Genomic DNA, 21,431 nt, shown 5'->3' on the forward strand with positions numbered 1-21,431 from the left:
TACCAAGATAGATCCCCAACACAGTTTCTGTCGTCTGCGTAATTCTATCTCGTTTTTAAAAAGAAATGTTTTCACTCTGAATGTTTGTCATGAGGAGTATTGGTTTCTTTCTTAATTTTTTGGAATAAAAGATATTTCAAAAAATATTCATATAATTATATATATATATATATATATATATATATATATATATATTTATACATACAAATACAAATTATTAATTAATACCAAATTAATAAAACAATTAATTAATTATAAATATATATATATATATATATATATATATATATATAGTACATACATTTTTTTAAATGTAAAAAAGTGTATGTGAATATATATATATATATATATATATATATATATATTTATATATATATATATATATATATATATATATATATATATATATATATTCACATGCAATTTTTTTTTTAATACAATTATATTTAAATAATTTAATTTACACTTTTTAATTTGAAGTATATTTTTATTAAAAAAAACAACTAAGAAAAAAGCTTTTGACGAAGACGGAAGTGCGCTGTAGTGAACCCTCACGCTTTCCGTCCATCCTCTGACACGCTCGGGCCAAAGCGGAAGGAGAGAGAATCGTCTCCGCGGTGGTTTGTGTTCGTGCTCCCTGTCCAGCGGAACCAGTGCCTGTGCGTGTGTGTGTGTCTGTGGAAGAGGGGGCAAATAGTCCGCTTTTGTTTGGCCGTGTTTACATCCGGAGGTGGGGGTGTGGTGGAAGGCATGGAGTCTCACGGCAGAGACGAGCCGAAGGGACCGGTGCTGCACATCGTGGTGGTTGGATTTCACCACAAAAAGGGCTGTCAGGTAAACACGAACACCTGCTTCTTTCTAAGCTAACGCAGCTAGCTGCTAGCCTAGTTGACTCATAATAAAGGCACATTTCCGCCTTTATTTCCGCACGAATTGACTTGTAATCACTGGCTGTGAGTCGTTCTTCTTCTTCTCTCTGTCGGTGCACACATCAACCTTTACAAGGGTCGTTATTCAGATTAGCATCAACATCAGCTGTTTGCTTTGGGCTCTCTGGGGTTATGTAACATGTGCTCTGCTGCCAGTTTGGGCATCTTTCCACTTCAGTGTTTTTCAACTGCAAGCAGCTCTGTGTGTCTTAATATACAATATTTATTTTCCCCTCTCTGTTATTCATCTTTTGGCTGATTTAGTACCCGGATATGAACAGTGTGAGGATGTTATGGCCGTTTAATTAAACAACAAATGGTCATCTGTGGTGTTTAAAAGATGTACCTATTTGTCATCTCTTGCAAAAGAAACATTGATCTATATGAAACTTCCTGTAAAGATAAAAATAACAATTTTTTCCTTAAAATAGTTTTGCCAGTAAAATATCATAAGTTCCTGTATCATTACCAAAGATAGTCAAGCAATCGTTTTAGTCCTAAACTAATTATTTTGATACATAATTACTCATTTTAAGATGTTTTTCAAGATAGTAAACGCTAAATATTCCCATGTTGCAGCTTCTCCAAAGCAAAGATTTGCTGTTTGTCTCAGTTTTAAATCCCAGTTAACTGAATGAAACTGTTTTCTGACATTTTTCAGACTCAACAGAGAGATGAAATGAGGAGAAAGCGTTGTATGATGATATAATTAAGGCTGGCTTTCATTTGAAGTTTGTTTTCAATTAAATTCAACTTTATTTATGGCTGTAAGGACAACAAGTATGTTCAGCGACTCCTCTCTCAGATCAACAGATAAACACTCGGAGAGGAAGAAAGAAAAATACTGTAAATCATTTAAATGCTAAGACCTTAAAAAACATTTATTTGTGGAATTTGAATCATAACTTTATGCAGTGCAGACATTTGTGAAGACAAACGAAGACTAAACAACGCCTGCGATCACAACTATCGTGACTTTTTCTTTAACAAAGCCTCAGCGTGGTTCCTTTTCTACAAAAACCACAAACAAAAGCTCACTTCTGAAACCCGTTTTTTTTCATTTAATCCACTTCCTGAAGCCTCTTCTCATAATCACCTCCTCCTCTTCTTCAAAATTCATCCCATTAACGGGCCGAGCTGGCAGCCCAGTGGGCTCAGAAGCAGCTGCTGCATGAGGCAGAAGATAAAAGAAGACTTTGTTTTTTATTTTACTTTGGAAGGAGACCCTACGAAGCGCTTTGTTTCCCGTTACCTCCGGTGGAGGAGGAGGTTATCTGATCGGGTCAGCGATCTCCTGCTGGGTATCACATTGAGTTCTTGGCTCTTTAATCCGCCGCCTCTCGTCTCTTTCAGCCTCCGTCTGCTGTGTGAGATGTATTCACATCATTTACTGCAGGGAAAGTACTAGTACCACACTGTGGAAATACTGTTGTAGTACAGTAAAAAGTACAATATGTACCTCTGAGATGTAGTACGGTACAACATGTACCTCTGAGATGTAGTACATCAGTCATGTGACTGAGCACAGAGCAGAGGTTGTAAATATGTAAACAGTTTAATGTATGAAGCACATAGAGCCTCCATTCTGTTTTTACAACGTTGGCAACACTCGTGGACACTTAACCAAATGTTTGATGTCTAGATTCCATCGTTTGGCAAATGTTTGAAAAATAAGTGATCAACTTGCGTGTTCTCTCTTGTACTGTTTCCATAGAGGTGCAGGACATTTATTTTGAAAATCAAAGTGACAGAGAGCCCCTAAAGAGTTTGGTGTTCAGAGGGTTGATTGATAAGTTAATTAGGAATTGCAAGCGTTGTGATACTTGTACACACTCTGGATAAAGATACTGTGTGTAAGTAGTTTGTAACTCTGACAAGAATGCTGTTAAATACCGCTAAATGAAATTGTTGCCAGTATAAAATCCTGATTATGAAGTGATACTAAAGATGTGAAGCAGACGTGTAGAAACGTGCCGACTCTCTGTCCTGCAGGTTGAGTTCTCGTACCCGCCGCTGATGCCCGACGAGGGTCACGACAGCAACCTGCTGCCGGAGGAGTGGAGGTACCTCCCCTTCCTGTCGCTTCCTGACGGAGCGCACAACTACCAGGAAGGTACGTCACACGGCGCCGACGGATGTTTGTAGATAAAATATAATAAAAAAAATGAAAGAAAACATAACAGAGATAAATAATATCACAGCGCAGGAAGAGGCAGAAAACCAACTGGGCTCATTTGAAGCCTCCACCGATATACAAATGTCACAATATTCTTCTGATGAATCTTTTTAATGCGTAAAACTGTGACATCATGGATCGTCTGTCGTTGTGACGGACCTTTTATAGAGAGAGACTGTTGATCTGCAGCTGTTTGCTACGTGCTTTTGGTGGTACTTGGACTGTTGGTTGGAAAAAAACAAGCAATGAGAATCTGTCGACTTGGTCTTTTTGGAACTTTTTTACTCTTTTTCTTTTTACCATTTTATGGACAATGCAAATAATGAAAAAACCTGCAGCTTTATTTGCATCTTAACCTCAAACAGCTCTATTATTTACCATCTTATCTTTCATTTATGCTCGATTTGTTGCTGCTGCGTTTCAATAGAATATCAACTGGAAATCGTCACAACGAAGGAGACTTCCCAGAGTTCTTGTGCAGCGTTTCTCATGCGTTAATCTGTGATTTTAAACTGGACTTCCTGGATCGTCTGTCTTTGTGAGGGAATAAACAGATGAAATAGAGAATTCAATGTGTTTGATTGGGTGAAAGCAGCAGCAGCAGATACTCAGTATCCAGGCTGGAGAGAGAGAGAGAGAGAGAGAGAGAGAGAGAGAGAGAGAGAGAGAGAGAGAGAGAGAGAGAGAGAGAGAGAGAGAGAGAGAGAGAGAGAGAGAGAGAGAGAGAGAGCAGGACTCTGCCGTCATGTGACAGTCCTGTGGTTCACCGCTGCTCCTCACGCTGTCCGACGAACGCAAACAGGAGGAACCGAACCGACACGACACGTAATCAAACACCGCTGTCTGTCCCAACGAAGGAGAGACTGTCGGCTCAAACTAGCGATTAGTCTCGGCAGATTTTTCGAAATCTTTTTTTCGATCCGTGTCGTGCATTTCCTCATCTTTTGTGTCCTTTTGTTGCTGCAGCTGTTAGCCGATATAAAGAAATAAAGAAATAAAGCAGCAGTGATGTGAGCGACTCCCTCTGCACTTCGGCTCATAAAGACGGCAGTCACACTGATACTACAGGGTGTTGGTTACAGAGGAAATACAGTGAAGATCAGCAGAGTCATCACATGAGTGTACACACACACACACACACACACACACACACACACACACACACACACACACACACACTTTATGAAATAAAAGACAACATAGTTAATCATTCTTGCTTGTTGCAGCTCTTGTATAAGAATCTTTTTTCACGGTTTTGTTCCAACGTTCATTTCAGTCGTTTTGCATCTTTTCTGCTCTTTTTTTTTTTTTTTTTTTTTTTTTACTTTATTTTTCAAATTCCATACTTTCTACGAATTCAAAACAGGTTTTATATTTGAAGTGTTCACAATAGATGAAAATCCAGGTTTTTGAGTGTGCTGTTAGATGTGCACTATTGTCCCACAATGCAATGCTCAAAATGAAATGGAGGCGCTTCTTATAGCTGCAAAATATTAAAACAAATTGCTTGAGAAAGATCTCACAGTAGATCTCACAGTCCATATGTTTGTGGACTGTAGGAGAGGTTGGAGGGTTGTGTTTTCGTGGCCTGGGTCCAGACTTCCTGTCGCTGCCCAGCGTGGACCTTCTCCGGTTAATTTCTGACGTCCACAGTCTGACCTTTTGAGGCTCCAGATTGTAAACGCTTCACAAAACGCTCTTCATCCTTCACCCTCAGATAGAAGGAAGGCCGATCGCTGAGCCTTCTACTTCACTTCTCCCACAGTGTGGGTTTTTTTCAGTTAAAGGGAGCTTTAGGCAATCTGTGATGTGATGTCATAGTTTGTATTATTGAGCAGTAAAAATCTATATTGTTCCACACTTGGATTTATGGGCTTGAACAACCAGAAGCTCAGAAGGTTTCTCATCCATTTGCAGTTTCTTTTCACTACATTAGAACAATTCTTCTGTTCTGTTTCTATTGTGTCTGCTGCCAGAACGGCATTGTGCTCATGACCTTAGTTTTTAGGAAATAAAACTGGTGACAAGCTTTGACTTCTCTAAGACAATGATGTTAGTTTCTCCATTTATTGCTGCAAAAAAAGGTGAACGTCTCAAATGTCCAGAGTGTCTTTAAATGCACCATGGATCCGTTTGGAAGGCAAACAGCCCGACATCACCGTCAAATTACATTAAGTGGAAATAAAAATAATATTGCGTTTATATTGATTTAAAACAGGCTGAGACGATAACATGTTGTATTTCTGCTGGAAAAATGACGATTATCAGAGTAGTTGCAGGCTAGTTTTCTGTCGATGCCCTAATTGTTTATTCCAGACCTCAACATTATTACTAATAATAATACATTTACATCATTAACATTACTAGCAATACATTGACATTATAACTAGTACATTTATAACAGTATTAAAAGGAAAAGCAGCAAATCTGAAGTGGTTTTTGCATGAAAAATGATTTTAATAACAATTAATCGGCTCATCTTTTCAGCTGTTCTTGTATAAATAAACGGTAAGATAGTTTAGTTTATAACAAGATGAAGATGAGATGTAGAAGTATTAAGAGGCGTGGAAATAAAAAAGTAAAGTACAAGTACCTCAAAAAAATGTTGTGTACTACTTGAGTAAATGACTACATTCCACTGGTTGTATTTACTGGACTAAACATGCAGAGCAACGGCTTCTTTTGTTCTGTAACTAATGAATAGCTTGTTAACTTTGGACGGTTTATCCGGTTTGGCCGCCGCCGCTCTGCTGTTTGAAGCCGCGTTGCAGAACGACGAGCGTCCTCGGCTTCCCTCTCTTACGTAACCTCGTCTCTGCAGGAGCTGCAGCTTATCCTGCAGGAAAGCTGTGCTTCACTTATTTACTCCCTACAGGAAGTATCCGTTACACTTCTCATTACGTTACTTTTGCATTGCTCTGCATAATCGCCTGACATGCAGCGTACATTAAACCTTACATACACAAGACTCTTTTTGCTGTTAGTACGTGCTGCAGTAGTACTGTGACGTACTACTTTGTCACAACACGGACGTATCCTCCGCTGCACAAAGGATTGTGGGTCAGAAAAGCCAGAAAAGCATGCTGGCTTGCATTCTGCAAAATGTAAACCGGGTGCATGAGGACTTCCTGGTGTTCTTGGTATTGGGACATGATAAATCTCTTTGTGGTTTACTGAAAGGTATGTTAGTATGTGATATTGGAACGCACGGTTAATAACAAAGGAGAATCAATGCGGCTCTTATCAGTACGGGATTAAGCTGTGTTATAGATGGAGCGCTGTTGAGACGCAAGACAATTCAAAGTGATTTACTGGGACATAAAAATATGTTAGATGTAACACTTAAAAAAAACATTAAAATGAGATTTAAAAGACAATCGCAACAAAAAACAGAAAGTGAAAACAAGCAAATAAGTGAATTTTGAAAAAGCAATAAAACCAAACGATGAATAGTTACAGATCTTCTTTTCCTTTGCGGATAATTGAGGAACTTAACGACATAACTGTTATGTAAATATGGCTGAGGAGCAGTGAGGCGTTCCAGATGAATATAAAGAGATTACCGGTCCTCTGAACTGAGCTCACACATGATGTATCTCCGTACGAATGATTGCACAGCGTTGTTTATTAATGTGAGTGATCTGGTTTTGTGTTGCAGACACTGTGTATTTTCACCTTCCGCCTCTTAATGAAGACATGAAGTGTGTCTACGGAGTCTCCTGTTATCGCCAAATAGAAGCAAAGGTCAGACATTGAATTTGTTTTTTACAGAGTCGTAGCATATTTATTTATATATATATATATATATATATATATATATATATATATATATATATATATATATATATATATATATATATATATATATAATCGATTACTTGATTTACTCGACAGTTTCTCCTCAAAGAATCACATGAAGTTTTACATTTTGTGTTTACCAGAGAAACGCTCATAAGTTTTTATTGTAAATAAGTCATTCATCATAAGAACAACTAATCAACTACAGAAATCTAAGTATTAAATATCTCTCAGACTTCTCTCTGTATTCTGACATTTTATTGAACAAATAGTGAATTAATTCAATCAGGGAAGCAATCAGCACATTAATCAATTAAGATGAATACCAGCTTTTTTTAAATGATACATCAAATGTTATATCATAGGTATTACAGGTACCCTGATCATAGTTTATTTGTCTGTTTGAATTCAATTTCAACTGAAGTAAAAGTACATAAACATGCACATCAAGTACCAAAAGTACAAACTATCCAAAGGGAGTAAAAAAAGAAGTTAAGCAAAATGTATTTATAGAGCAGATTTAAAAAAAAAGAACAAATATCAAACTGCTGGTAATTATAACAAAATTAAAGTGGTAAATAATCAGGGAAACAATGACAACAAGCAGTTAACGCTTTAATAATTTAATCCAAAACCAAACTATGCAAAGCAGAAGAGAGTTCAATGTAGATACGTGTGTAATTATATCACTTATTTTGTGTTATATACGTCTGGTTAGATTAATACTGAGCCGTTATAGCTGAAGATGCTGTCCGTGGTTTTAGCTAAAAGGTGTTCTAACAATGTTGTCCTTATATTCACATATATATATATAAATATATAAATATATAAATATATAAATATATATATATATATATATATATATATATAATTGTTTTGAATCCGTCTTCAGGCCCTGAAGGTGCGACAGGCCGACGTCACCAGGGAGACGGTTCAGAAGAGCGTCTGCGTCCTCAGTCGAGTGGTGAGTCTTTTATCTAAAAATACAATATTTAATTTCATGATCATTTGATTTGTGAGTTTTTAATGCAAATGACCAGCATAGATGACTTAAACAAAGTAAAAGGAAATAGTTGATGATGATAATATTAGAAATATTCTGGTTAAGGAGTAAGTGTAGCTTTTGGCGACGGTCCAGGCTGGTTTTCGGGTTTTGGGGTAAACGTAAACAAACACATTTTTAGACATCCAGCAAATATTTTTAGGGTCATTTAATGACTCAAACACGTGTTTGTTTGTTGACTTCCAGCCTCTCTACGGTCTGCTTCAAGCTAAGCTACAGCTCATCACACACGCCTACTTCGAGGAGAAAGACTTCTCACAGATCTCGATATTAAAGGTGAGAATATAGAATCTTGACAGAAACCATCCGTTTACCTTTTTTTTTTTTTTTCCTGTTATCACTTCCTCCTGACTTCCTGTTTGCTCGTCCCGTCCTGCAGGAGCTGTACGACCACATGAACGGCTCTCTGAGAGGCTCGGCTCTGGAGGGATCACAGGTGTATCTAGGTGGGTCCGACAAGCTGCATATTTGTGACACAAATATATATTTTAGATACGCATAAGTAGTGGATAACAATGCAGTCTTTTGCCGTTGCTTCTGCCTGTTTTCTTATTTTATTACCAACTTTTGCAAGACTCATTTTACCAAAACAGCGTGTCTCCTTGAACATATTTCAAAATAAAAAAATTTAATTTAAAAATTCCAAATAAATACTGCATACAATATTAGTGAAATATTCCGATACATATAGGTCAATAATAATTTATTTTCAATTTAATGCATTTTAACTCAATAACGTATTTGGAAAAAGACAAAGTGTTGCAAATTTGTGTAAATATTTCAGAAATATTTATTGTTTATAACAAAATATCTGTTGCTTTCTTGAGAATATCTTCCTTTATCACATAAATACTCTCTATAGGTGTGCGATGATTCATGATCTGTTGTTCCAGAGATACAGATATAAACAGACCATATTTGTGGTTATGATTCATGTGATTGTTGTTGTTCCTCATTTGTTGATGCTCTGTTTGCTTTCTTCCCTCAGGGTTATCACCAAGAGATTTAATTCTGCACTTTCGACACAAGGTAGAGAATTACAGACCAACATTAAAGTGTCTGCTGGTTGCGTAACAGTTATTATAAAATAACTCTTTTATGTTTTACCTTCGCAGGTCCTCATCCTCTTCAAGCTTATTCTGCTGGAGAAGAAGGTACGATAAACAAACAAATGTTTTCTAACGATTCAGAACTTTTGAAAAAGAAACGACGCAATAAATGAGATTTTTGTCGTTGCTGTTGTTTGCAGGTCCTCTTCTATGTGTCTCCTGTCAACAGACTAGTGGGAGCTCTGATGACAGTTCTATCACTGTTTCCAGGTCAGAAACTCTCTCCTCTTGCACTGTAAATTAGGCCTTTTGTTAAGACGTACAGGAGTTCTTCATGCATCTGTACGGATGAACAAAACTGGGAGAAAAGTCTTAAAAAACAGGATATCGATTGACACAAAAATGTCATTATAAGGTCACATTTTTTAATAAATCTGGTTTAATTCAGGCCAGTTTAAACACTGACGAAAAAGTTTAAATAGATGGAAATGTATTGTTGGGAAATGTGGTGCACAAGGTGTAAATAATCCTAAACATCAAACAAAGAAAAGTAACATAAAAAGTAAAAGCTAAATGAAAACAATAGTACAGTAGGAGAGTATAACACGGGTACAACACTAATGTGTCTAATATCTTTTATTTCTTAGGATTTAAACTCTCCATTTGTAAAAACGAAGAATGTCTTATTTCTTCTTAAAACGTCTCTGGTCTCGCTGGAGAAATCAGGAAATATCTGAATTGTAAAAACCTGTAACATGTAAAAACAGAAAGCTAAAGACAAACGGGATTATTTGTGGACTGAAATGGATTCAAAATGTCTCTGACTTTTTCCCGTTTTCATCCGTGCAGGTATGATTGAGCACGGCCTGGTGGACTCGTCCCACTACCGGCCTAAGAGCAGCTTGACGGAGGACCTGACTCTGGTGGAGAGCGTCTCCGGAGCCGAGGAGTTCGTCTCCGTGTCCGTCACCGACATCGCCAACACCGAGCTGGAGCTGGAGGGGACCGCCGCCACCGGACCCGCCGCGGACTCTCTGTCCTCCGGGAACAGCACGGAGGGGGACAATCACCTCCTCAAGCCGCCGTCACGCAGCTCTCCGGAGTCCTCGGAGAGCGACTGGGAGACTCTGGACCCCAGCGTGTTGGAGGAGAGTCCCAAAGAGGCCGCCGAGGGGAAAGAGACGACGGAGCTGCTGCTGCTGCCGGACGCCTTCGACTCCGAGCCGGGGACGCCCATCACGGTGCAGCCGCAGTCCGCCGGCAGCCAGGGAGGGGTGGTCCAGGGTCTGGTGTCCGGTCTGGAGGAGGACCAGTACGGCCTGCCGCTCCCCATCTTCACCAAGGTAACACTCAGGATAGAGGGTTCTGTTTGTGATTCAGAGCTTTTCCCCTGTAAATTTTCTCCTTTTCACCCCCTAAAAAAACATCTTAGACAGGAAGTTAAAATGCCTCCTTCATGGTCCTGGTAATACAATTATTTTACGCATTAAACTCATATTTCAAATGGTAGAGAGTTCATCTTCATTATCATGTTTCCTCGCACTATCGTAGTTCATAAAAGATCAATATTAGTTCATAAATAACCTATAAATTCATGAGAGAAGCTCAAACAGCCACTCATCAAATAACCGCTTGTGTGTTTTCCAGCAGGATATTAACTCAGATTTTACACCTTTGTCCTTGGTGTGTGTGTGTGTGTGTGTGTGTGTGTGTGTGTCTGTCTGTCACACAGTTGTACACATAGTGACCCTTTCCCTTTCCTTGCCAGGGTTACCTGTGTCTGCCCTACATGGCCCTGCAGCAGCATCACCTCCTGTCAGACGTGACGGTGCGCGGCTTCGTCGCCGGCGCGACCAACATCCTGTTCCGCCAGCAGAGGCACCTCAGCGATGCCATCGTCGAGGTAAAACTTCTTTCTTTTCTTTTTTTAGTAGTAACAGTTGGATATTCCTGACAGTAAGTACTGTATGTTTTGTGGGTTTTTTTTCAGGTGGAGGAAGGTGGAGTCCACATCCAGGACCCGGAGCTCCGGAAGATCCTGAGCCTGACGACGGCCGACCTGCGCTTCGCCGACTACCTGGTGAAACACGTGATGGAGAACCGAGACGACGTGTTCCTGGACGGGACGGGCTGGGAGGGCGGAGATGAGTGGATCAGAGCGCAGTTCACCCTTTACCTCCACTCATTACTGTCCTCTGCGCTGCAGCAAGGTGGGAACTGACTCACTGGGTTTTCTGGGTTTGTTACTAAATCAGTTTTAGATTAAGTTTTTCTAAATATGCATTTTACTCACTTCTTCATTGAAGTCGTGATGAGTTGATTCTATAGAAATACTTGTGACTCGTTTTCAGAGACTTCAGTGACGGCCGGCTCTTTAGAGACAATGACAGTAATCGAGTTTCACTGACTCCGAACATCTCGGTTCATTTCAGACAACGAGAGGCTGCTGGCCGATTACGGCGTTCCGTTCGTGACGGCCTGGAAGATCTCCCACAACTACCGGGTGTGGTTCAGCAACAAGCACCCCGCCATGGCCGCCATCACGCCGGGGTAGGTGGACAAAAAAACGTGAATGGAAACTCTTTATGACGTCTTTTAGACCGGGACCTTAATTAAGAAAGTATTTTTACTCATCAACATCAAGAGTCATCTGGTTCAGGTCTATAAAGAAATACTTAACCCACTGTAGAGAACCCCATTTGCTATATTAAGCGAACATCCTGCTACAACAATAATACATTCAACCACCCTTTTACAGGTCTCCACCGTGAACGAAGAATCCAAAAACATCTTGATAAATTATCAGCAAATGGAGGCAAAACTACTAATAGTAATACCGGGGAATTAATGATATTAAATCTTTGTACATGTATATTAAATATACAACGTATTCCTGTAATAACTATAGAAACACGCTGAAAAATGGGGAAAGTTGCTGCAAAAGCTATCTTCATAGCCGATATTGTGACATTTGTTGAGAATAATCTCAAAGGTTTATTGAGCTTGTTGACTGTTCAGATGTATTAAAATAATCATATTTATAGAAATATTCATAAAATCCTCTTTCTGTAGACACCCGTTCCAGGGCCAGTACAGTGTTGCTGACGTGAAACTACGACTCTCGCAGTGAGTACACTCCTTCATCTCAACCAAAAGATGCACGGTGCTGCCCCCGTGTGGAGACGAGAGGAAACGTTAAAGACGTTTCACAGGTTGAGCAGTGAAACAATGTGGCTTCACTTTATTTCAGAGTTGTGCTCCTTTTTTAAAAAATGACAATGTAAAGATCTACCGCTGTGGTGACAGCGAGGGTCTCGTATCGGCTAAATTATCAGCCAGTTTCATTCTCAAAAAACAAAACAGAGCTGGAGACTTTCTTCAGCTTCAGCTCCGGTTTCGTTCCAGGAAGTGTGGATGAAAGGTGACTCCGACCACAGCTGGAGCGCCGCTTCTAGTGTTACACACACACACACACACACACACACACACACACACACACACACACACACACACACACACACACACACACCCACACACACACTAACGAACCCTAACTTAGCTCTCACTTTACCGTCGGGGTGTTCGGTGACATTGGCCGCCGTGAACTTTGTCGTAACTCTTCAGTAAACAAACAAACAAACGGTGGACGAAAACCCTTAAACTGGGTTTAGTTTAGTTTATCTGAGGCAACAATTAAATCACAAGTGGAAGAAAAGATAAAGTTCTGTAATAAAATGTGATTTAAAAAGCCACGAAGTGAGCCACAAGAAGAAAGAAATGTAAATATATAAGTTTAGAATATGACACAAACACTTGGGTAAGAAAGTAGGAAAGGAGTAAGGAAGCAAAGAAGGACGGAAGGGAGGGAAAAGGACAGCAAGGAAAGATGGATGGACTGCAAAGAAAGAAAAGGATAGGAAGGAGATAAGGAAGGAAGAAAAGTAACAAAGGAGTAAGGGGATTAGAGGGATGGAAGGAAGGATGAAAGGGAGGACGTAAGTAAAGTCGGGAAGGAAAGATTTAAAGGAGGGAAGGAAGGAAGGACAGACAGAAGCCCACAGACGTAGAAGGAAAAGGACAGAAAAGAAAGAAGAAAGGACGGCAGGAAAGGAAAGGAAGTAAGGGCAGAAGCAAAGAAGGATGGGAAGGAAGGAAGGAAATGATAGAAGGAAGGTAGAAAGGAAGGAAAGATTGAAAGAAGAGAAGAAGAATGTGAAGATGTCACCTTGGCCACTTGTAAACTAGTTTAATGACCTTTTTATTAGACAGTTTATTATCAGTTAGTTGCCCTAATTGTGTTTTCATGTTGCTGATTCTTCAGATTCTTTGAGTCATGAGTGGATTTTTCAAAATCGTGGTGCGTTCAGGGACCAGGAAGGAGGTGAAGGGGCATGGCTGGCTCTCTACTCTATGAAGGGTGGTGGGGTGATGAAGGGTGGAGGGGGGGGGGGGGGCAGGAAGTCTGGCACTCAGCCATCGGAGTCTTCTCAGGAATAAACACTTCCCATTTCCTGCCTCAGCTTTGTGTCAGAGCTCTAAAACAGGACGGGGATTCAGCCGCTCTGGAAACGTGTGAGAGGTTTGATTTTCCTTCACGAGATGGAAGATAAACGTCTCCGTCTCCACTCGAAGACGCTGCGATCAGAGACTTTATTGACTGTCAGAAGCTTCAATTATTTATTTAACAACATTTTGCCGGTAAACACCGGTCATTTTACTTTGAAGGAGAGATTTTTCCTGTCACAACACCCTTAAACATCTGTTAAACAATATTGTTTTAACGTCATGTCTGTTGATTCGTGCACACAAAGTTACTGTGAGGAACCTTTACCTGGTCCTGAACCAGTCTCAGTTTAGTCCTGATCCTCTATGTGACCTCCATCAGTAAACAAGACCATCAGAGAGAAGATTAGGGACACACGAAGTCGAGAAAATAAAAGCTGCAAGTTGAGTCCATCCACTTTGCTGCAGCTCACCTCCTCTCTCTATTTATAAAAAATAAAAAAAAACAGGCCCTGCGCTTGACTCCCTTGTGAATGTGCTGTGTTGCATGTGTATTATGGAAACGTGTGTGTGTGTGTGTGTGTGTGTGTGTGTGTGTGTGTGTGTGTGTGTGTCCTCGTCATCGGTTGCCGGACAAAGAGCAGCCGGTGGCAGCGATGTTCTCAGAAAACAAGAGTCATGTGACGAGCTGCAGGCGGACGCTGGCTGTTAGAGGATCTTTCTTTATTGTCAGCGGACCACAGTGCGCCGCATAAGGAGCTGTTTATTTGGGTCAGCCAGCGAGACGGAGAGCCAGCGTGTCCTCTCCGAGTGTACACACTGGCTCGGGGGAAATGCTGCTTTCTGTTCTCGGAAGCTCTTTTCGGCGGCTGGGTGGCATCTGAAATTTAGTTTTTAAATGGGGTAATTTTACAGCAGAGTTTCCATTTATTCCACCCAAAGCTTCAACAGTTATGAAAAATGTTTTCCGTGGTACTGTGTGTGCAAGACATTTCAATCAAGATGCTGGATTCCTTTGCATTAATTCAAACTCATTTGCCATTTAATTTCGATATAAGTAGACGTTAAAGGCCCATTCTGGTGTTTCTTTGACCATATATGTTGAATAATACATGTAAAATCCAATACCTAATATTTAATATTAAATCTAATAAATTCCAATATAATTTAGCAGTTAAAAACTAATAAAAGAATTATATATAATTAAATATATATGTAAAAAATGATAATTTTTTTATTATACTATAAAATTAGGATATATTGTAAAAATAGTAATTCATAAAAGATGTGATACAACAATAACAGCATCATTAAACACCCATGTAATAATCCAGGGTTAATAGTATACAGCTGTTAGAAAATAATAATTAAAAAGATATGTGTATGTATCTTTTTTTTTACATTTTATTTGTATTATTATTCATGTTTTTTAATTAGAGAATGAATTCCATAGAAATGTATTTTATTATGTGGTTCGATTGACCAATTTGATCAAAAAGCTCTACTCTAATGTTCACAGGGATTTTCTAACATAAATACACAATTCTACATCTAATTTGCTTTTAAAATACGCAACCCCTCTCTTATTTTGAAAATAAAGATAGAAACGTCGTCTGATAAAACACCGTATCTGTCACACACTTTGGTTTCGGGTTTCCTGCACATACTTTCTACGAGCTGAAGTTCTTTCAGATTAACTCGTTTATTCACGTCTGGCGTCGAATACTTAAGAAGGCGACGGAAATTTTAAGCTGAACTCTGCCGTCTTTATGATATTTTCTCCTTTCAATTGTCCAGATTAAATTATTTGGCTCGTTAGAAGGTGTTAAAACACAGAGTGACAGCTGCTGACACGCATCCACATCCGTCTGTTTTAACCAGGCTGCTGTGAGATTCCTGTTGAATGTCAGTGGGGGGGGGGGGGGGGGGGGGGGTGCTTTGGGACTTGCACCAGACTCCTGTTCAAGATAAAGCCGAATTTAGCCGTGCATTTGTTGTGAAACGTAGCCCGTCGCTCGTTTCCGCTTCTCGGGGTCAACTCCGATCATCTGATGCAACACCTGCTGCTCGGCCTTCTGCCGTTGCATAATCCCCTCTTCAACATTTAGGAAACAGCATTTTTGTGTTTGCATACGTGGTTTGTGAATCCTCCTCTCCTTCATTGTCCACTGCAGCTCGGTGCAGAACAGCGAGAGAGGGAAGAAGATCGGAAACGCCATGATGACCACCAGTCGCAGTGTGGTGCAGACGGGGAAGGCAGTGGGTAAGAAAGCTCAGAAAACAGGCCCCTAAATTAAACGTTATTCAAGATGGCGTCCAGTGAATAAGCTGAAAGGGATCCGCGTCTTGCATTCTCTCTAGTGACCATCATGGGGCGACTCCTCTGGTTGTATAGAAGTCTAGTCTAAAATGACTCTACTTCTCTCTTGATTTATTCCCTCAGTAAACATTGTAAACATGAGTTTATGGTCTCAATCTCTAGTTTCAAGTCTTCTTCAATACAGCATGATGTTCATTTAGTAAATTATGGTCATCTTGGATTACGGTTCGCTACCAATGAACAGAAGTTACCACATTTGGAAAGTGGAGGAGTGACTATTTGACTCTAAATGGACCATAATTTACTAAATGAACATCATGCTGTATTGAAGAAGACTTGAAACTAGAGATTGAGACCATAAACTCATGTTCACAATGTTTACTGAGGTAATAAATCAAGAGAGAAGTAGAGTAAATTTCTCATAGACTTCAATGCAACCAGAGGAGTCGCCCCCTGATGGTCATTAGAGAGAATGCAGGTTACCGTCTGAGTAAAACAAACTTTTATTTACCTGTTTTGTTTATGCCATCTCTACCGTTGTCCTTTGCTCTCAGGTCAGTCCGTGGGCGGAGCGTTGACCAGCGCTAAGTCGGCCATGTCCTCCTGGTTCTCCACACTGGCCCAGCCAGTGGCGGTGACCACCGATGAGCTTCCGGAGCCCGCCGAAGAGGTCCAACCCTGAAACTAAACCCACTACCAGTCCCACCAGACTCTGTCCTCGTCCTCTGACCGTTCTTGCTACCATGAAGCCTGAGGGTTCATTGGACTTGAGAGATGCTTTTATGAAGGAGGAAAACAATTAATTTGGTGACTCCCGGTGTGACGCTGGACAGGAAGGCAGCGCTGCCGTTATAATAACCGTAACAGTCCATATCCACTGTGAGGCAGAGACTGCCCGGCGCTTTTGATCAAAAACCCCGAAATTTTTCAGCAGGCTGCAAAATGTCTGACCGCCTGTTTTGCATTTGCTGGATGCTTTTTTCCTGTGAGACACTAAAGAAGCCGTCGTTAGGGTTTTGCGGTGTTCTACTCTTTTGCTGCATATTTCTAGAGTTTGTCTATATAGCCGACTATTTTGCTGACAGATAAATCACAGACAAAAAAAATATTTGACAGAAAAAGCATGAGCTGTGGTACCTTGAAGATATTTTAAACGGTTTAGATTTTAAATTCAGTTAATGTTCAGTGACGTCTCGGTATGTAATCACACTGTGGTTGATGTGGTAACTGCATGAATTCTTGCGTAAAAAACCCCAGTTAGATTGACTCACGAAAGGCTAAAACTAACAATTATTTTCATTTATTTTAACGATTATTAGTTCATAAATATCAGAAAATTGCAACAAAAAAAATGTCCAGTGCTATTTCCGATTTGACAGCTATGGAGCAAATAAATGGTAAAAAATATATCAGTAAAAAATATTGTTAGCTAAATAATTTAAATTCAGTGTAAACAAAGATATAAAGCTTCATTCTTTCACTTTATCCTCAGTAAGTTATCATCAGTTGGTTGAAAATTAATTAACAACAGTAGCCAAAGCATTTTAGCCGGCAAGAAAACGCTAACAAACTTAGCTAGCTAATTCTACTTTTAAGTTTTTTTATTTGTGTGTTTGACACAAAGAGACACATACAGATTTACAGAATGTCCATGACTTATTTCCAACGTGCTCTTCAATTAAAAGAAGAGAAAATTAGAGGATAATGACATAAAGATATAAGCACGGTGTCTTTAAACTACTAGCTAGCTAATTTCGTTAGCGTTAACTCTTTCTTATGCTGTGTTCACACTACGATGATTTGATGGTAATAGAGCATCTTTGTTATCAATAACTAACCTAATTTAATCATATTCAACGTTCTCTCGATATTATCGTAAGGAGGTGGCTTCAGTCGCCAAAGTTTCTAACCTTTTGCCTCTAAAAATCTGGACTTTACAAACATTAGCATTTGCACTTTGTTTAGCTAACATTAATAATAATCCTTGTGAATTTGTAAAAGAAACATAAATATAATGAGCAGACTATTGCTTTGTAGTTCGTAGTGTGAACGCAGCATTACAACTTTATGGATGATTAACATTAACTGAGATGGGAAGATTAGTTTTATCACAAACGTTAGCTTTAGCGGGGTAGCCAGCTTAAAAGGCCGGTGCTTAACGTGTTTAGCTAACTGTTTTCAGCTAATATTGTTAGTTAAATAATTTTAAATTCAGTGGTTGGTGGTACTTTTTTTTTTTTACCAACGTATCGTTACTTTAAGGAAAGATATTAAGCTTTATATTTCTATTCACGCTTTATTTTAAATATTTGTCCAACAGTTTTATCTATTGATGTATTCAGTTATGTTTTTATTTACTTCAACCAACAGTCGAAACCACCTAAGATATTCATTTTAAAGATATAAATAAATATAAAAGCAGCAAATTCTGACATTTTGTGAAGCATGCAACTCATGATAAATGATAAAATCTCCAAAAATCAAACAACAGCTCTGTTGCATTTCCTGTTAATCGTGTTTCTCGCCGCTCTCAATGTGGAAAAGTACACCGACATAATTACAAAATCTGAATGCTGTTACTGCAAAAACCACAATGTTATTACGTAAATCCTTGTGTACCTAATGCCTGATTTTGTGCCCTGACAAACGTGATGGAAAACCTCCCTCAACTATGAAGGAACCTGCACCCAACTGTGTGTTTGACAGGGTGTTATTAACCCTCACCCAGGCCTTTTTATACTATACGTTAGGAGAACTATATTTAGTCAATTTAAAGTCAGATAACTTATTTATTTGTTTGTGTATAAACTCATAGATATCCATGTTTTGTCATGACAACACTGGAAAAAGTCCTTATATCTGTGGACCACTGTTTGCACAAAGCAGCCATTATATTCTATTTATGTGAATCTTTATCTCGTATAACTGTAATTTTTGGAGCTGCTTACAGGATCTTTTCCCTCCGTGCTTCAAATATTCAACAACAGTTGGATTAAAAGTGGATCTCGTGAGCATGCTCTGTCCAGTCCAGTTTTACAGCTGTAATTAGTGTCATCCTTCTGTCTTTAAAACAATTTTAATGGTTTCTTTTCTTTTCTTTTCTTTTGGGTTCTTCATACTTTTAAAACTTCTTTGGCCATTTCGGGAATTTTTAATTTATTTCTTGATTAAGTTTAAAAAAAAAAAAAAAAAAAAGATATCGGCTATTAAAAGCTGCTTTTTCATTTTTCTTTTTTTTTGATCCTCTGATGATATATTTTAATTTTGTATTTAACAGATATGAATGTATTGTGAATTAAAATTCACAGACTATTTTCTTGACAGATGCTTTTAATGTATTTGACAGGAAGTGATGCTATACTATATTGCTGTATTAAAAAATAAAAAATAAACCGCAGACTTTTTTTATTTTTAAGAGATGATGATATAGAGGACCTTTTCTTGTATCGCTCTGGATACAAATGTGTCTGGGTTAAAAAGTAGGTCAGCCAAACAAAGTGTGTGTTTGTAAAGAGGGTTGTTGTTGTGGTGGCACCGCATGGCCGCACAAAAATGTACCCACGTGTTGTCAGACAACAATTCAGCAGCATCACAGGGACACGAGAGCCAAGAGAGCCAGCAGAAAGTAACACACAAGTAAACATGATTGTTTTCGTTCATTCATACGCTGATTTTATTTAATCACTTAACAGAGCAACTTGCAAAGTTTTTTTAAAACTAAATTTATGCTCAACTCTTCCTGAAAATGACCATTTTGAAAAGTTGATGCAGGTTTTATTGTGTTTTATAAGACAAAAGTTTTGAATAATGCTAATAAAAACACGTTCATAATCATTCATGATTTTACGTAACCGAAGAAAGTTGCATGCGGTAGTAATTGGTAGTATCTTATTTAGGAGTTTTATAGCTTTAATTTACCCTGTCAAAGTAAATTATACCAGTGTTTAATTTAAATAAATTATGCATGTATAACATTTCTGTTTTTTATTAAGATTTTTTAAGAAAATATATTTTTTTTAATTTCACTTCCCCAATTTTGACTATTTTGTGTCGGTCCGTTACAACAATATCCATTTAAAATGTTATTTCAATTCCAGATTGTAATGCAATAACATAGGAAAAAACCACAATGCTAACTTTAGCAATGCTCTGTAGGTGCTAGTGGATTTATGAGACTGTAGTTTAATTAATTTCACCATTTGTCATTTTGGTGAATTATTACGTTTGTTTATGATTTAAAAGCAATGACTTACTATGACAACTACATTTCTCACCGTTATCTGTAATTTCTCCTGTTTCTAATCTTTTTGCTGGTCTCATAAAACTGTCCTTTATCAGCGTATTAATATACATTTACATATACAGTTAAAGAATTTGATATTAAAGGGATTTTAATTTAAAGTTTTAAGATACCACTTTTAAATGATTAATTATCAAGTTCTACAAATAAACAGATGAACATTTTTCATTTTCTATTGTCCAAACAAAAGAAACCGTGAGTCAGTTTCAGGAACGTTTTTGGTATGTTTTTTAATAAATTAACGTTCATTCAAAATACAGTGCCAAAGGAATATGATGCAGCCAAACATGCTAGTAAGGTTTGTCATGAAGCACCTGTGCTCATGTTTTTAAGGTAGGAGGAAGACCCCCCCCCCCCCTCCACTACTGCTAGTGGTTGCTGGGACATAGCAACAGCCGTGGGCCCGCCCTCTCCTCTCACAACCAATCAGCAGCAAGAATCCTCAATATTCACTCAAATTAAATCTGATAGGAAAATGGATATCTACCCACAATCACACTACAGTAATGTTTGATATTAAATAAAAATAAAAAAGACACTAATACAAAATAGACCTGGTTATTTCCCCCCCACACACTTAAACAGTTGTCTTTTTTTTTTTTTTTTTTTTTTAAACATATGAAAAATATATATCTTATTATATATATATATATTTCAGCAGCTTGGAAATAACAAAAAAATAATAAAAAATGCATGAGCCCGAAACCAAACAGAGTGGAGTAGTTGTGTTGTGTTGCAGAGAAGAAAAAAAACCCAAGTATTCATGTCATGAACGATGACGATGGATCGAGTGTAAACCGATCGCTGTGAGGAAGAGCGGTGTGCAAACAGACTGCAGGGGGCGCTGTAGTGGAGTCAGGAGAGCGGTGAGGAGGGAGGAGGAGGGGGGGGGGGGAGGTGATGGGTGACCGGACCTGCAGTCACCCTCTTTATAAACCCCCCCCACCCTCCAGAGAACCACGGCCCCCTGCTGCTCTCGTCTGCCGAGGCCTTTTTCTGAAGAAATCCTGCTTCTCAAATCTATCAAATACTTGTTAAGAAGTATGAAAAGTTGTTTTTGCTCATTTGTGGAGGAAGATAGTCAGACAAAACAAAAAGGACGAGTCAACTGACAGCCGTCATTTAGCTGCAACTAAACCTTACTTTCATTATTGGCGAATTGTTTGGTCAGTTCAAAACTGATTTTGTCCCAAAAATAAATCCTCAAAAACAGAGAAAAATCATCAAATCCTCACATTTAAGAAGCTGAAACCAGGAAGTGTTTGACATGTTATGTCTGAGGAAACAGTTACC

General features: G+C 38.7%; 1 protein-coding gene across 1 annotated transcript; it reads left to right on the top strand.

Moving 5' to 3' along the window:
• The first annotated feature begins 606 nt into the window (after positions 1–606).
• On the top strand, positions 607–19,229 carry avl9 (AVL9 homolog (S. cerevisiase)). The gene is made up of 16 exons (XM_068710211.1): positions 607–834; positions 2,922–3,042; positions 6,764–6,849; positions 7,796–7,867; positions 8,153–8,242; positions 8,346–8,412; positions 8,955–8,995; positions 9,082–9,120; positions 9,216–9,285; positions 9,865–10,358; positions 10,784–10,918; positions 11,006–11,225; positions 11,448–11,565; positions 12,088–12,141; positions 15,693–15,781; positions 16,393–19,229. The coding sequence occupies exons 1-16, from the start codon at positions 751–753 to the stop codon at positions 16,518–16,520; spliced, it is 1,908 nt and encodes a 635-aa protein (XP_068566312.1). The 5' UTR covers positions 607–750; the 3' UTR covers positions 16,521–19,229.
• Positions 19,230–21,431: the final 2,202 nt, after the last annotated feature.

The sequence above is a fragment of the Cebidichthys violaceus genome, unplaced genomic scaffold, assembly GCF_023349555.1.
Source record: "Cebidichthys violaceus isolate CVI_PGR_0920_01 unplaced genomic scaffold, fCebVio1.0.p SCAF_15, whole genome shotgun sequence".
In the NCBI taxonomy this organism is placed as follows: domain Eukaryota; kingdom Metazoa; phylum Chordata; class Actinopteri; order Perciformes; family Stichaeidae; genus Cebidichthys; species Cebidichthys violaceus.

Excerpts from the sequence above, each read along its gene's own strand:
- avl9 (XM_068710211.1), top strand. The coding sequence starts at position 751 with ATGGAGTCTCACGGCAGAGACGAGCCGAAGGGACCGGTGCTGCACATC. Across the intron at positions 7,868-8,152 it reads TCTGCGTCCTCAGTCGAGTG|CCTCTCTACGGTCTGCTTCA; the intron begins GTGAGTCTTTTA and ends GTTGACTTCCAG. Across the intron at positions 11,566-12,087 it reads ATGGCCGCCATCACGCCGGG|ACACCCGTTCCAGGGCCAGT; the intron begins GTAGGTGGACAA and ends CTCTTTCTGTAG.